The sequence below is a fragment of the Scyliorhinus torazame genome, chromosome 2, assembly GCF_047496885.1.
Source record: "Scyliorhinus torazame isolate Kashiwa2021f chromosome 2, sScyTor2.1, whole genome shotgun sequence".
Lineage (NCBI taxonomy): Eukaryota > Metazoa > Chordata > Chondrichthyes > Carcharhiniformes > Scyliorhinidae > Scyliorhinus > Scyliorhinus torazame.
The window spans coordinates 243,888,513-243,903,069 of record NC_092708.1 but is presented as its reverse complement, the minus strand read 5'-3'; the positions used below and the strand labels follow the sequence as shown (position 1 = coordinate 243,903,069).

At 50.3% G+C, this 14,557-nt stretch overlaps 1 protein-coding gene across 1 annotated transcript in view; it reads right to left on the bottom strand.

Moving 5' to 3' along the window:
* Nucleotides 1–14,557, bottom strand: part of cox16 (cytochrome c oxidase assembly factor COX16) — an 81,586-nt gene that overhangs the window by 64,792 nt on the left and 2,237 nt on the right. The window contains exon 2 of the mRNA XM_072494866.1: nucleotides 9,497–9,651. Coding sequence (XP_072350967.1) covers nucleotides 9,497–9,651 — 155 coding nt within the window. The remainder of the gene's footprint in view (nucleotides 1–9,496; nucleotides 9,652–14,557) is intronic.

Here is a 14,557-nt window from a genome sequence, read left to right as displayed (position 1 = left end):
ATTGCCACCACTACCTCCACCTCTCTGCCCTCCTGGGGCATCATAATCACATTGGGTAGCCTTCTTAGGTTGGCTACCAGCTGCCTGCCCTTGACAAACCCCGTTTGGTCCTCCACAATCACGTCCGGTACACAGTCTTCGATTCTGGACGCCAGGATCTTGGCCAGTAGTTTAGCGTCAACATTAATCAAGGAGATTGGCCTATAGGACCCAACGGCTTCCGAATCTTTATCCCGTTCTGCGAGATGGTGGCTTGCGGCATCGTCGGGGGTAATACCCCATTGTCACTCGGCTCGTTAAACACGCTAACCAGCACCGGCCCCACTATCCCCGAGAACTTTTTGTAGAACTCCACTGGATACCTCTTCCTACGTTGCTGTGCAAGCATTCTGCTGGCTTTCTCCCCATACGGCTTTCCCAGTGGATAGCGCCCCCAACTCCGCCTGCAGTCTCCGTCGTTCCCTAAGTAACTCTGCCCTCAGGGACTCTGCATATTCCCTGTCCGTCCGTATCATCTCCTGAACCAGTCTGTCCATCTCCGCCCTGTCCATTCTGTCCTTATGGGCTCGGATTGAGATCAGTTCCCCTCTCACCACCGCCTTCAGCGCCTCCCAGAGCACCGCTGCTGAGACTTCCCCTGTATCTTTGGCCTGCAGGTAGTTCTGCATGCATTTCCCCACTCTCTCACACACACCCTCATCTGCCAACAAACCCACCTCTAACCTCCATTGTGGGAGCTGGTAACTTTCTTTGCAGACCTGCAGGTCGATCCAATGTGGAGCATGGTCCGAAATAGTGATCGCCGAGTATTCTGTATCCCTCACCCCCTCCAAAATGTTCCTATTCATAATAAAGAAGTCAATACGAGAATAATCCTTGTGAACATGTGAATAGAACGAGAACTCCTTCCCCGTCGGCCAACTGATTCTCCAGCGGTCTACCCCCCCCCATTTGTTCCATGAACCGCCTCAGTTCCCTTGCCATCGCCGGGACCCTTCCCGTTCTGGAGCACGACCGATCCAGGTCGGGATCAAGGACTGTATTAAAGTCCCCACCCATAATCAGTTTGTGCGAATCCAAGTCGGGGATTTTCCCCAGCAGCCTTTTGATGAAATCTACATCATCCCAGTTTGGAGCGTAAACATTCACTAGAACCACCCTCACCCCCTCAAGCTTCCCCCGGACCATGAGAAACCTACCACCCCCATCCGCAACTGTGCTGTCCGCCTCAAACTGAACCCGTTTGTTAATCGTGATCGCGACCCCTCTGGTCTTAAGTGTCAAGCCCCGAATGGAAGGCCTGGCTAACCCAGCCCTTCCGTAATCTAATCTGGTCCGCCACTCTCAAATGTGTCTCCTGCAGCAACATTACATCCGCCTTCAGAGCCCGTAAGTGCGCGAACACACATACCCTCTTGACCGGCCCGTTTAACCCTCAAACATTCCAGTTGATTAGCCTGGTTGCAGGGCACACTCCACCCCCCCCCCCCCACCCCCTGATCAGCCATCCCCCACCCCTTGCCCATGTGCCACGCCCCCCCTGGTCCGCCTCTTGGCAGCTCCCACCCCTGACTTCTTCCCTGTTACCTGGTTCAGTTCCCTCCCTCATCAGCAGATCATCTCCCCCCCCCCCCCCCCCCCCCTCCAGCAACAACCCCCTGTAACCTAACCCCTGCCATATACTGGCTATATACACCCCCCCACCTCGCTCCCGTTGACTAGCTCAAAAGCAGCTAGCCTGGTGACTCTCAACTCCGGCGCCACCATGTCTCCCACCTATTGTCCTCCTGCTCTCTCCCCCCCCCCCCCCCCCCCCCCCCGCAATCAACACCACTTCGCCAGAACAGCCCTGTTCGAGCAATCGCTCTGGGACCGAAACAGAGAGAAAACAAACAAAGAACAAAGCTCAAAGCTCGCACCCACAATAGTGCAATTCAAATTGTGTAATGAGGTGGGCGCTACCACCCACCCCACTCCCAACATTACCAGAAAAATAGCAAAAAGAACCCGTACAGCCCCCCAGCAGGTCCTCAGTTCAGCACCAGTCCATGCCTCTTAGCGAAGTCCATCACTTCCTCCGAGTCGTCAAAATAATGTTGCTGTTCCCGGTATGTGACCCAAAGCCGCGCCGGAAAAAGTAGCCCGAACTTGACCTTCTTTTTAAACAGGATCTCTTTAATTTGTCTGTAGGCTGCCCTCCTTCTGGCCACCTCCTGGCTCAGATCCTGATAGATGCGCAGGACACTGTTGTTCCATAAGCAGCTCTTAGTGTTCCTGGCCCACTGTAGGACCCGCTCCTTGTCCACAAACCTATGGAGACTGACCACCACCGCCCGCCGCCGCCGCCCCCCCCCCCCCCCCCGTGGCTGCCTCACCTACACTCTGTGTGCCCTGTCCAGCTCCAACGGACGCAGGAAGAAATCCTCCCCCACCAGCTTCTGCAGCATGTCTGCCAGACATGCCGTGGCATCCACTCCCTCGGCCCCCTCCGGGAGCCCAATGATTCTCAGATTCTGCCGGCGAGACCTATTTTCCAGGTCCTCCAGCCTGTCCATCAGCCTTGATTGTTGCTCCTTCAACTTTCTAATTTCCATGTCCACTACCGTTTGGAAATCCGCGTGCTCCTCCACTGTCTTCTCCAATGCCTGGACCTTCTTATCCTGGGCATCCAGCCTTTGGTCCTGTCGCTCCACCGCTTTCTGAGCGGTTCCAAATTATCCCGCTTCAGTGCTACAAAGCTCTCCTTCATGACCTTCAGCATGTTGTCTAGTGCTGTCTGGACCGTCCGTTCCGTGGTCCGTTCGTCGGCCATCTTTCCTCCCACTTGAACTTCCACACCATCTTTGTTCAGCCCCTTTTTCACCTGTTCACGTTCCCTTCTACTCCTTAAGTCCATACGACTCTGTCTGGATCCAGATCTACAGTGCTGTTGTTTTTCCCTCCAGCGCTCAAAAGTTTGAAAAAGTCGGGGGAAAAGATCCAAAAGTCTGACCGGAGCGAGAGCCACCAAATGCGCGACTTACTCCCTCATAGCCGCCACTGGAAATCCTTAATTCCAGATTTTTATTTCATTCAAATTTCACCATCTGCTATGGTGGGATCTGAACCCAGATCCCCAGAGCATTACCTCAGGGATCTGGATCACTAGTCCAGTGACAATACCACTCAGCCACTGCCTCCGCCTTAACTTGAACCAAGTCAATTTCAGCCCTTGTGCTCGCTGACCAACATGGGGTCCTTGTTAAGTCATAAATTGATTTTTAAATTCTCATTCTTACTTTCAAATCCCTCCTTGTGCACCCCCACCCCCCTCCCTCACAACCCTGCAGCTTACCTGCACATCCCAAATTCTCTCACCCTCTGTATTTCTAGCTCCTTTTTCTCCTTTAACAAGCTCCTTCAATTCTATCTCTTTGATCAAGCTTTCAATCATCCGGCCTCATTCGGCTGGTTTAGCTCAGTGAGCTAGGCAGCTGGTTTGTAATGCAGAACAAGGCCAGCAGCACGGGTTCAATTCCCGTACCAGCTTATCCAAACAGAAAATTATAACAAACAGAAGGAAGGTTTGCAGACAAAATGTTATTTTCCATGTACCTCAAAATGGTGAAGCCAAGGACAAGGGCATTCCTCAGGGCAAACACCTTGTTCTGGATTCACTCATTGGGAAAAACACCTGCTTTGTGTTTACCCGATAAAGTCCCTTCATCATTTTTGAACCCCTCAATTCCCGTAACAGCCTCCCCGAACAGGAGCCGGAATGTGGCGACTAGGGGCTTTTCATAGTAACTTCATTTGAAGCCTACTTGTGACAATAAGTGATTTTCATTTCATTTCAACAGGCACCGGACTGTGGCGCCTATGGACTTTTCACAGTAACGTCATACTTGTGACAATAAAAGATTATTATATTAACTTAGGTGGTTCAGTGTTAAATCGTGATCAATAGCATTCTTGTTAAGCACTTTGGGACATTTTACCACATACAGTGCACAATATAAATGCAAGTCGTCATTGATCAGACTGAAATGTTAACCCTGTTTCTCTCTCCACAGATGCTGCCAGACCTGCTGAGCTTTTCCAGCATTTTCTGTTTTATTTCAGATTTCCAGCATCCACAGTATTATATGCTGGAATGCCATTTCCATTATAAATTCCTGTGTTCATGTTTAGTAATGAGAAAGGCCACCTGAAAATTATAACAAACAGAAGGAAGGTTTGCAGACAAAATGATATTTTCCATGTACCTCAAAATGGTGAAGCCAAGGACAAGGGCATTCCTCAGGGCAAACACCTTGTTCTGGATTCACTCATTGGGAAAACACCTCCTTTGTGTTTACCCGATCAAGTCCCTTCATCATTTTTGAACCCCTCAATTAGGTCACCCCTAATTCTCAACGGAACAGTGCTCAAGCCAGATTTATGCAACCTGTCTGGTCAATTTAAAACTTTAAGCCCTGTTACTGTTCTCGTAACTCGTCATCATATTCCCAACAAGGCCGACGTGTTTTTTGAGGTTTGGTGCTCTGAACGGAATGCAGTTCTCCAGATGGGGTCTGCCCAAGGCTCTGCAATGCTGAGTGGTATTCAGGACTGTAACATGAGCAGGAGGCAGTCAGATTCAGAATGAGAGAGGGGTACAAGCCCTGGTCTAATGTGGACTGAAGATAACTTGCAGTAGGGACTAAAGCAGGAAGCAGTTCAAAAACTGCAGGCAACATGCAAAGAACCAAATGTGAAAGCAATTTTAATTTACTGGGGAAAGTTCCTCATTGTCTTACCAACCCCCTCTTTCTTCAACTCCCAATTTCCCTCATGCACTTTTTAATCCTGTTTCATTTTGTTCTGGACCCTCTCCCATTACCCATCTACCGCATTCCATCCTCCACGCCATCTCAACGCCCACCCTATTCTCACCTCTACTCCCCCCCCCCCCAGCCCCGCATCCATCTCCCTCCATCCTCTCATCCAAGCTTCCTCCATCCTCCACCATTCCTCTCGTCCTCCCCCCCCCCCCCCCCCCTCCTCCACATTTTCTCATCCATCCCCTTGTCCAAGTTTCCTCCACCCTCTCGGCTATCCCCCTCCACATCATCTCATTCACCGAGCTCCCTCTCCTTCCTCCCCTACTCACCAGCATGGGCAGCCCGAATCTCAGGGTCCTGCTCCTGCTCAGGGGGCCCATGACACCGGACCGGGTGAAGGGTGGCGGGGGGAGGGAAGCGGCTCCGTACGCAGAAGCCCCTCGAGCCACACTTTCCTCCCGCTGGGGCAAAAAGTCAAACCAGAGGTTGGAGCTCGGGGGATGTTTTTAACTGTTGCAAGCTTGCTTCCGGTTCCGTGGGTGCAGCGGGGATCTGGCTCCGGTTGGCAGCGGGAGCCGGGGACATTCTGCCCGGGCTGCAGCCCGGACAAACTCATCCATTTCCAATGTGAAAAACCAAATTACACAGCTTGATGCCCTTCACTCAGTCAGTGAGAAATTTTGCTCCAATATAACATATTTTTCATTGTGTAGACTAGGTGGTCCTGTGGACATGGCAATGCCGTGTACACAGTAAGTGACATGTTGGTAGCGTGGGAGTTCCCCCCCCCACATATCGACACACATGTCAGAGCTGCTGAAGTCTCTCAGTAAATGGGTTCAACCTGTTCGCCCTTTTTTATTGTTTCCGTACAACCTAGCAACTCTACAGGGTGGCAGGAGATGGCACGAGGACTTCGCCCCATCAACCCGCTGCTCTTTGATGAAAACATCGGCGATACCTGGAAAAAGTTCAAAAAGCAATGGCGACTGCCTTGCCAGGCTCTCAGATAAATTGGAGAATGTAAACTGTTGCACTGTTCAATCTAACAGGCCCATAGGCAGTTGAAAAATCTGAGTCCTTTGTCGTCCAGGGGGAAGAAGACCAAGAGGACCCTGAGGCACTGTTAAAACAATTTAAAACAGTATGCATGCTGCCAAAAAATATAATCGTGCACAGACACATCTTTAGCGCCACTAACCGTAAACTCCACGAGTCGGTACGATTATGCGCCTCAAGTTTAAAATTCAGACAAAAAATTGCACGTTCGATATGAACAGCGATGAACTCGTAAGAGACCACATGGTTTGTGGAATACACAGGCATTTTCCGAGTAAAAGACCTCATGCCAGAATCCGCCATTGGTACCTGCATGCTAAATGAACCGTCAGAGAGAAGCACCAAGGGGCGACACATGGCACGGTGGTTAGTCCTGCTGCCCCATGACGCCGAGGTCCCAGGTTCGATCCCGGCTCTGGGGGGTCACTGTCCGTGTGGAGTTTGCACATTCCCCCCGTGTTTGCTTGGGTTTCACCCCCACGACCCAAAGATGTGCAGGGTAGGTGGATTAGCCACACTAAATTGCCCCTAAATTGGAAAAAATTAATTGGGTACTCTAAAAAAAATTTTTTAAGAGTGAAGCACCAAGAAACCAAGTCGGGAAATAGATGTTTTCTCAGCACAGAACACCATTTCAAAACTGCCGCAGCCAGCATTTGCAAAAAAGAAGCATTTTTGCATTTGATAAACATTACAACAACTGTGTGTGGTGACTGTACTACGGCAACCATTCACCACTGTATTACATTACATTACATTGTACTATGTTGATGCCCTTGTGGGCTCCACCTATGGACCATTGGATTACATTACATTGCATTGTATCATGTTGGTGCCCTTGTGGGCTCCGCCCCCTCGGGGAGGTATATAGCTCTGCTGCCCTGCAGGCGGCTCTCAGTGCAGAGCAGTCGCAGGCAGGCACAGTTCTAGCTGATTAAAACCACTGTTCACTTCAACTCCGTCTCGTGTGAATTGATGGTCGCATCACTGTGGCAAGTTGAATCACTTTGCCAAGTGTTGCAAATCCAAGTCACAGCAAACTACCACTAACCCCATTACAGCCGACTACCCCTCCTAGCTTCTGAACACAAGCAGAGTGAATGAGTTGGAGGTAACTCAAAGAAACCAGAGCACTGAGCATCTCAAAATATTCTACTGCAAGTGTCATAGGGAAGAGGTGCTATGACTGCAACGTCTGCAGATTGCACTCTACAACCGAGCCAAGATGTCAGAATCAGTCCACTTGCGACCATGACAAACTGGCAGTGTCCATAGCCATGCCCTCCAACCAAACAGCTATGTGCTTGCTTCAGATGGTGCTCCCTACGTCAGGAAACGGTATTACTTATTACAAGCACCCGAGCCAGCACCAGCACACACACACCGACTGCAATCTGCATCCCCGGTATCGGCGGAGATGGAGGCCCCTCAATGCAACAAGCCTTGCAGCCACTGTGCACACCCGGGAAAGCCTGATGGCATTCGCCCTGCGGACAACAATCTGAATGCATCCCAAGCATAGCCAACTGGCACAATTCCACACTGGGGTACCTGAGCAGACCAAACAAAAGCTCAAAGACTATGTACTGACTTAGTGGATATCTGGGCTTTTATTTTAAAAGGTGGTGGGGGGGGGGGAGGGGCGGAGATATGCTGTGCTTTGTATCAGGTGTGGTAGCCCAAGCCTGTATTCTCTATATTGTAAATAGTTAATGTTCTGATACTGCCATCCAGCATTGTCAAATGCCTGCAGTACCAGTTGTTCCAACTAAACGGGGAAGATTTAGACTGGATGGTCATGTGTATATCGGGATGACCTGCGCACAGGAATTGACATGTCCGTAGTGCAGGAGTTCTCACCAACATGGGCAGATACACAGTATGTAAGATTGCTAAGATCTATCAGTAAATTGTTGAAGTTGTTTGTCCTTTGTCCTCATTTCCATACAATCCAGCAGCTTTAAAACTGTTCAGAATATTTCCATTAAATCTTAAGTACTGGTGCCATGATGCTCAGTATTATAGAAACATAGGTCTTAAGGAACAGGAGTGGGCCATTCGGCCCTTCTAGCCTGCACCTCCAGTCACTAAGATCATGGCTGATCTGGTTGTAGTCTCAACTTCTGTTTCCTGTCTGCCCCCCATAACCTTTGACTATCGAAACCTGCCTAACTCAGCCTTGAATATATTCAGTGACCCAGCCTCCAGAGATTTTACAAGAGAAAGAATTCTACTCACCTCAGTCTTAAAAAGGAGACTTCTTATTTGTTTTGCATATTGGTTGCAGTGCAGTCTATCTTACCCCCCACTATCAACATCCTGGGGATTACCATTGACCAGAAACTGCACTGGACTAGCCATATAAATGCTGTGGCTGCCAGAGCAGGTCAGAGGCTAGGAAACCTGTGATGGGTTAATCCCCAATACCTGCCATCATCTACAAGGTCCAAGACAGCGCCAGAGAGCTGGGTTCGATTCCCGCAACACTTCCACTCCAGCAACACTCTAGAAGCTCAACACCATCCAAGACAAAGCAGCCCGCTTGATTGCTTCCAAACCCTCGACACTACCATCTAGAAAGGCAAGGGCCTTTCCACCACCTGGAAGTTCCCCTCCACTCACCATCCTGACTAGGAAACATATCACCGTTCCTTCACTTTCGCTGATCAAAATCCTGGAATTCCCTCTCTATCAGCACACTGGGTATACCTACACCTCAGGCACTGCAGCAGTTCAAGAAGGCCGCTCACCACCACCTTCTGGCCTGGTCAGCGATGTCCACACCCTGTGAATGAATTAAATCAATATTGAGTAACTCTGACCTGACTCCAGAGAGTTACTTCAAACTGCTTTATTTACACGATATACACGGTGAGCTACTAGGTAGGCACATATCTCTTGAGTACAGACAATTCCATCAGCTTTACAGAGTTTCAAGCACATGCCTGCTGATGTCATTGTTACACCATGATATCCATCACTAACTCATAATCATAACTATTAAGCCAATATACCACATTATTCTTGTGACCCTGAGTCCAAGTCTCCCACAAGTGGAAACATCCTCCCGGTGTCCAACCTATCAGGTTCCCTCAGGATCTTTGTTTCAATAAGATCACCTCCCATTCTTCTAAACTCCAATGGGTACAGGCCGAACCTGTTCAACCTTTCTTCATAGACTATGCCCTCCATCCCAGGATGAGTCTCGCCAACCTCTGAACTGCTTCGAAAGTAATTCCATTGTTTTTTACTTCAAATATGGAAACCTAAACCGCACACTATATTCTGGATGCGGTCTCCCCAATGTCCTGTACAGCTGCAGTAAAATCTCCCTAATTTTATATTTCATTCTTCTTGCAATAAATTCCAATCTTCCATTTGCCTTCACTTGCTGTACCTGTAGATTAACTTTTTATGATTCATGTACCAGGAACTCCAGATCCCTCCGTACCACCAAGCTCTACAGTCTGTCTTCATTTTAATAGTATGCCGCTTTTCTATTCTTCCCTGCCAAAGTGGCTAAATTCACATTTCCCCACTACACCTGCTCACACTTTGCCCACTTACTTAGCCTGTCTATATCCCTTTGCAGACTCTCTACTTCCTCTTGACAACTTACTTTCCTGTATACCTACTTTGGTGTCATCAGCAAATTTAGCTGGCTTGGGTTTGGTCTCTTGATCAAAATCATTGATGTGGATTGTAAATAGTTGAAGCTCCAGCACTGACTCCTGTGGCACTCCACTTGTTACAGCTTCCAACCTGAAAAAGACCCATTTATCCCTACTATCTACTTGTTGTTAGTTAATCAATCATTTATACAGGCTAATAATTTACCCCTTACGCTATGTGCTCTTGTGTGGAGGCACCTTATCAAATTCCTTTTGGAAATCCAAGTATATATTTTTACATGAATAGGGCACAACCGGGTGAATTTTTAGTCCTGATTGTTTTGTTTTAACTGACTTTTTGTTTAATAACAGTAAAGCAAACATCTGTACTCTCTAGATACAGGCTTGAACAGTGGTCTCGGAGGGACTAAGTGGAGTCAAGGTCCCATTCCCCGCCATGGAGTTACAACTGGCAGATACAATGGGAAAGGGAAACATATTGGATCCTTTATTTTTAATATTCCTACATTTGGAACATTGAGGCCACAAAATTTTGCGTAGCACCCATATTCTCAGCATGTAAGCCCATCAGCCTTTTCCTGCAGGCTGACCCTTTGAAGTTCTTATCTGAGTTCCTGTGAGACCTTGTCCTCTGAAAAATTGGCACCAGCACTATGGTAAATGTTGCCCTCTTGTGTGGGAAACAAAGAAAATAAGGAGAGTGGTCAAAAGCACTTTGGCTGCTGAGATGTTAAGCCTTGTAGAGGCGGTGGATATGGCCTTTTATATATCTCAGATATTGACAGAAATTTTGGGATTAGGGGATTTGGGTAATATACCTATTGACTGTCACATTGACAATAAATCCCTGTGGGAAAATGTGCACTCTACAAAAAGGGTCAATGAGAAAAGGTTAAGGATAGACATCGCAAATTTGAAGCAGATGTTGGACAGAGGGGAAATAGCGAAAATTAAATGGGTCGACAGTAGCTATCAATTGTCAGACTGTTTTACAAAAAGAGGGGCTAGTTCACAGAAACTTTTGGATATTGTTAATGAAGGGCACCTGGTTCTGTGACTTTTTTTTCTTCCAGAAAAAAAAAAGAAGGGGGGAAATTGCATGTTTATTTTTGAGTTTCATGTAATTTTGTTTCCACCTAATAATTTTTTTTCTCCAAGGAAGGGAAGACTGTTAAGTAATGGGTTAAGAGACATTCCAATTAGTTGTCTCATTTATGTTAAGTATGTCAATAATTGACACTGATATGTAAAGGGGCTTCAGGTGGCCTTTGTGTCAGGTGATGTGAAGATAGAGTTTTGAGTAGAGTCTGTTAAAGTGAAATAAAAGTGTTTGTAAAAGGAGCAGAACCTTTGACTCTTTTTACACAACAGCAGCTAAAGGTCTAACATCATTTACTACAGAGCTACGATCTGATCTGTTGGTTCTTGGATCATTATTAGCTCTGACTAACACATGCTGTTTATGCTGTTTGACACATTGTAGTCCTGTGTTATAGCTTCACTAGGTTGACACCTCGGGCTGTGTGGTAGTACCAGGTATTGCGGTACCTGAGAGGCTGATGACCATTGGTTAGACCCAGGAGTCTACCATTGGCTGTATTACGTAGCTCCGCCCTGAAGGCGGTGTATAAGAGATGGTGCCGTCCCAGCAGCCTTCACTTTCTGTATCAAAGCTGCTGGGGAAGAGGTTCTAGTAGATTAAAGCCTTCAGTTGTGAAATCACTTCGTATTGAGTGTAATTGATTGCGCATCAATTTAATCTACTACAACTTAAGTTGGAAGGATGGATCTCCGAATCAAACCGGAGTGTCTCCAGCTCAGCCCCCACGCGGAGAACACTGCTGCTATTTTTAAACACTGGCTGGCATGCTTTAAGGGCTACCCCGACACGGCCGTAGGCACCCCCACGGAAGGACAGAAGATGCATCTCCTGCGCTCCCGGGTCAGCCCTGGGATCTACCCCCTTATCGAGGAGGCGGAGAATTATGCTGCCGCTATCGAACTGCTAGAAGGACATTATATCCGCCCTGTAAACCAGGTCTACGCTTGTCGCTTGTTTGCGACTAGGCGGCAAAGCCCCGAGGAAACATTGTAAGATTTCTACCGGGCGCTACTGGTGCTGGGTCGAAACTGTGGCTGCGCGCAAGTTTCGGGGAGCGAGCACACGGAACTTTTAATCAGGGATGCTTTTGTTGCAGGTATGAGCTCCCCCGATATCCGCCGAAGACTCCGAGAAAGGGACACTCTGGGACTTAGAGAGGCACGGGCCCTGGCAGGGTCCATGAACGTTGCCTACAAAAACGCGCTGTCCTTTTCACTCGATCGCGCGGCGGCCCCCTGGGCTGCGTGGCACCCTGCAGCGGCAGCCCCTCAGACCTTCCCCCTGACCCCGCAGGCCTGCGCGGCGAGACGGCCCGCTAACGCCGCCGGGCCCTGCTGTTTCTTCTGCGGGCAGGCGAACCGTCCCCGCCCGCGCTGCCCGGCCCGCACCAACGCCTGCAAAGGGTGCAGCAAGAATGGCCACTTTGTGGGGGTCTGCCAGGCCCGCGCCGTGGCCGCGGTCTCCAGTGACTATGGACCGCCGCGGCAACCCCCCATTCAGGCCCCGACCGGCCAGCTCTCACCGCCACCCCCCCTATCCTAGGGCCACGTGCGACCCACGGGCGCGGCCATCTTGCCCCCCGGACTCCACGCTGGATGGGTGGGCTCCGCCATTTTGTCCATCGCCGCCACCATCTTGTTCATCCCCGGATACCACGTGCGACCCATGGGTGACGCCATCTTGGATGGGGCTCCAGGCCCCCAGCACGGCCGACTCCACGCTGCCCGACCAGAACTCGCAATTGCTTCATCTGGCCACAGTGACACTGGACCAAAGTCGACCCCGGACACTTGCAATGGCTACAACGACGGTCCTCATCAACGGCCAATGGCCTGATTGACTCTGGGAGCACGGAAAGCTTTGTTCACCCCGACACGGTAAGGCGCTGTTCACTTGTAACCCACCCTGTAAATCAAAGGATCTCCCTGGCCTCCGGGTCACACTCGGTGGAGATACAGGGGTTCTGCCTAGAGAACCTCACTGTCCAAGGCAGGAAATTCAACAATTTCCACCTGTACGTCCTGCCGCACCTCTGCGCGGCTACCCTCCTGGGGCTGGACTTCCAATGCCATTTGCAAAGCCTGACTTTTAAATTCGGCGGCCCTATACCTCCCCTTACTGTCTGCGGCCTCGCGACCCTTAAGGTCGACCCGCCTTCCCTGTTTGCGAACCTCACACCGGATTGCAAACCCGTCGCCACCAGGAGCAGGCGGTACAGTGCCCAGGACCGGACCTTCATCAGGTCATAGGTTCAAAGGCTGCTGGGGGAAGGGGTCATCGAAGCGAGCAACAGTCCCTGGAGAGCTCAAGTAGTGGTGGTAAAGACCGGGAAGAAGCATAGGATGGTCATAGACTACAGCCAGACCATCAACAGGTTTACACAGCTGGATGCGTACCCTCTCCCCCGTATAGCCGACCTGGTGAACAGGATCACACAATACAAGGTCTTCTCCACGGTGGACCTCAAGTCCGCCTACCACCAGCTACCCCTCCGCACTAGTGACCGCAAGTACACTGCCTTCGAAGCAGATGGGCGGCTCTGTCAATTTTTAAGAGTTCCCTTTGGTGTCACTAATGGGGTCTCGGTCTTCCAGCGAGAGATGGACCGAATGGTTGACCAGTACGGCTTACGCGCAATGTTCCCGTATCTGGATAATGTCACCATCTGCGGCCATGACCAGCAGGACCACAACACCAACCTCCGCAAATTCCTCCAGACCGCGAAAATCCTTAATCTGACATACAATAAGGATAAATGCGTGTTTAGCACCGACCGCCTAGCCATTCTCGGCTACGTAGTGCGAAGTGGAGTCATAGGCCCTGACCCTGAGCGCATGCGCCCCCTTATGGAGTTCCCCCTCCCTCACTGCCCCAAGGCCCTGAAGCGCTGCCTCGGGTTCTTCAGCTATTATGCACAGTGGGTTCCCAATTACGCAGACAAAGCCCGACCCCTGATCCAGTCCTCAATCTTTCCCCTATCGACGGAGGCCCGCCAGGCCTTCAGCCACATCAAGGCAGACAATGCGAAGGCCACGATGCATGCCATCGACGAGTCCCATCCCTTGCAGGTCGAGAGCAATGCGTCCGACGTCGCTCTGGCGGCCACCCTCAACCAAGTGGGCAGGCCCATGGCTTTCTTCTCCCGTACTCTCCATGCCTCCGAAATTCGCCAAACCACGGGCCGAAAAAGAGGCACAAGCCATAGTTGAAGCTGTGAGACATTGGAGGCATTACCTGGCCGGCAGGAGATTCACTCTCCTCACGGACCAACGGTCGGTTGCCTTCATGTTCGATAATGCACAGCGGGGAAAGATTAAAAACGACAAGATCTTGCGGTGGAGGATAGAACTCTCCACCTTCAACTACGAGATCTTGTACCGTCCGGGGAAGCTAAACGAGCCTCCTGATGCCCTGTCCCGCGGCACTTGTGCCACTGCACAAGTGGACCGCCTCCGATCCCTCCATGAGGACCTCTGCCACCCGGGGGTCACTCGTTTTTTCCATTTTGTCAAGACCCGCAACCTGCCCTACTCCATCGAGGAGGTCAGGACAGTCACCAGGGACTGCCAAATCTGCGCGGAGTGCAAACCGTACTTCTACCGGCCAGAGAGGGTTCACCTGATAAAGGCTTCCCGTCCCTTTGAACGCCTCAGCATGGACTTCAAAGGCCCCCTCCCCTCCACCAACCGCAACACGTATTTCCTGAACGTGATTGATGAGTACTCCCGGTTCCCATTCGCCATCCCCTGCCCAGACATGACCACAACCACCGTCATCAAGGCCCTCCAGGGTATCTTTACACTGTTCGGTTTCCCCGCATACATACACAGTGATAGGGGGTCCTCCTTTATGAGCGATGAACTGCGTCAATTCCTACTCAGCAAGGGTATCGCCTCGAGCAGGACGACCAGTTACAACCCCCGGGGAAACGGGCAGGTAGAGAGGGAGAACGGAACGGTCTG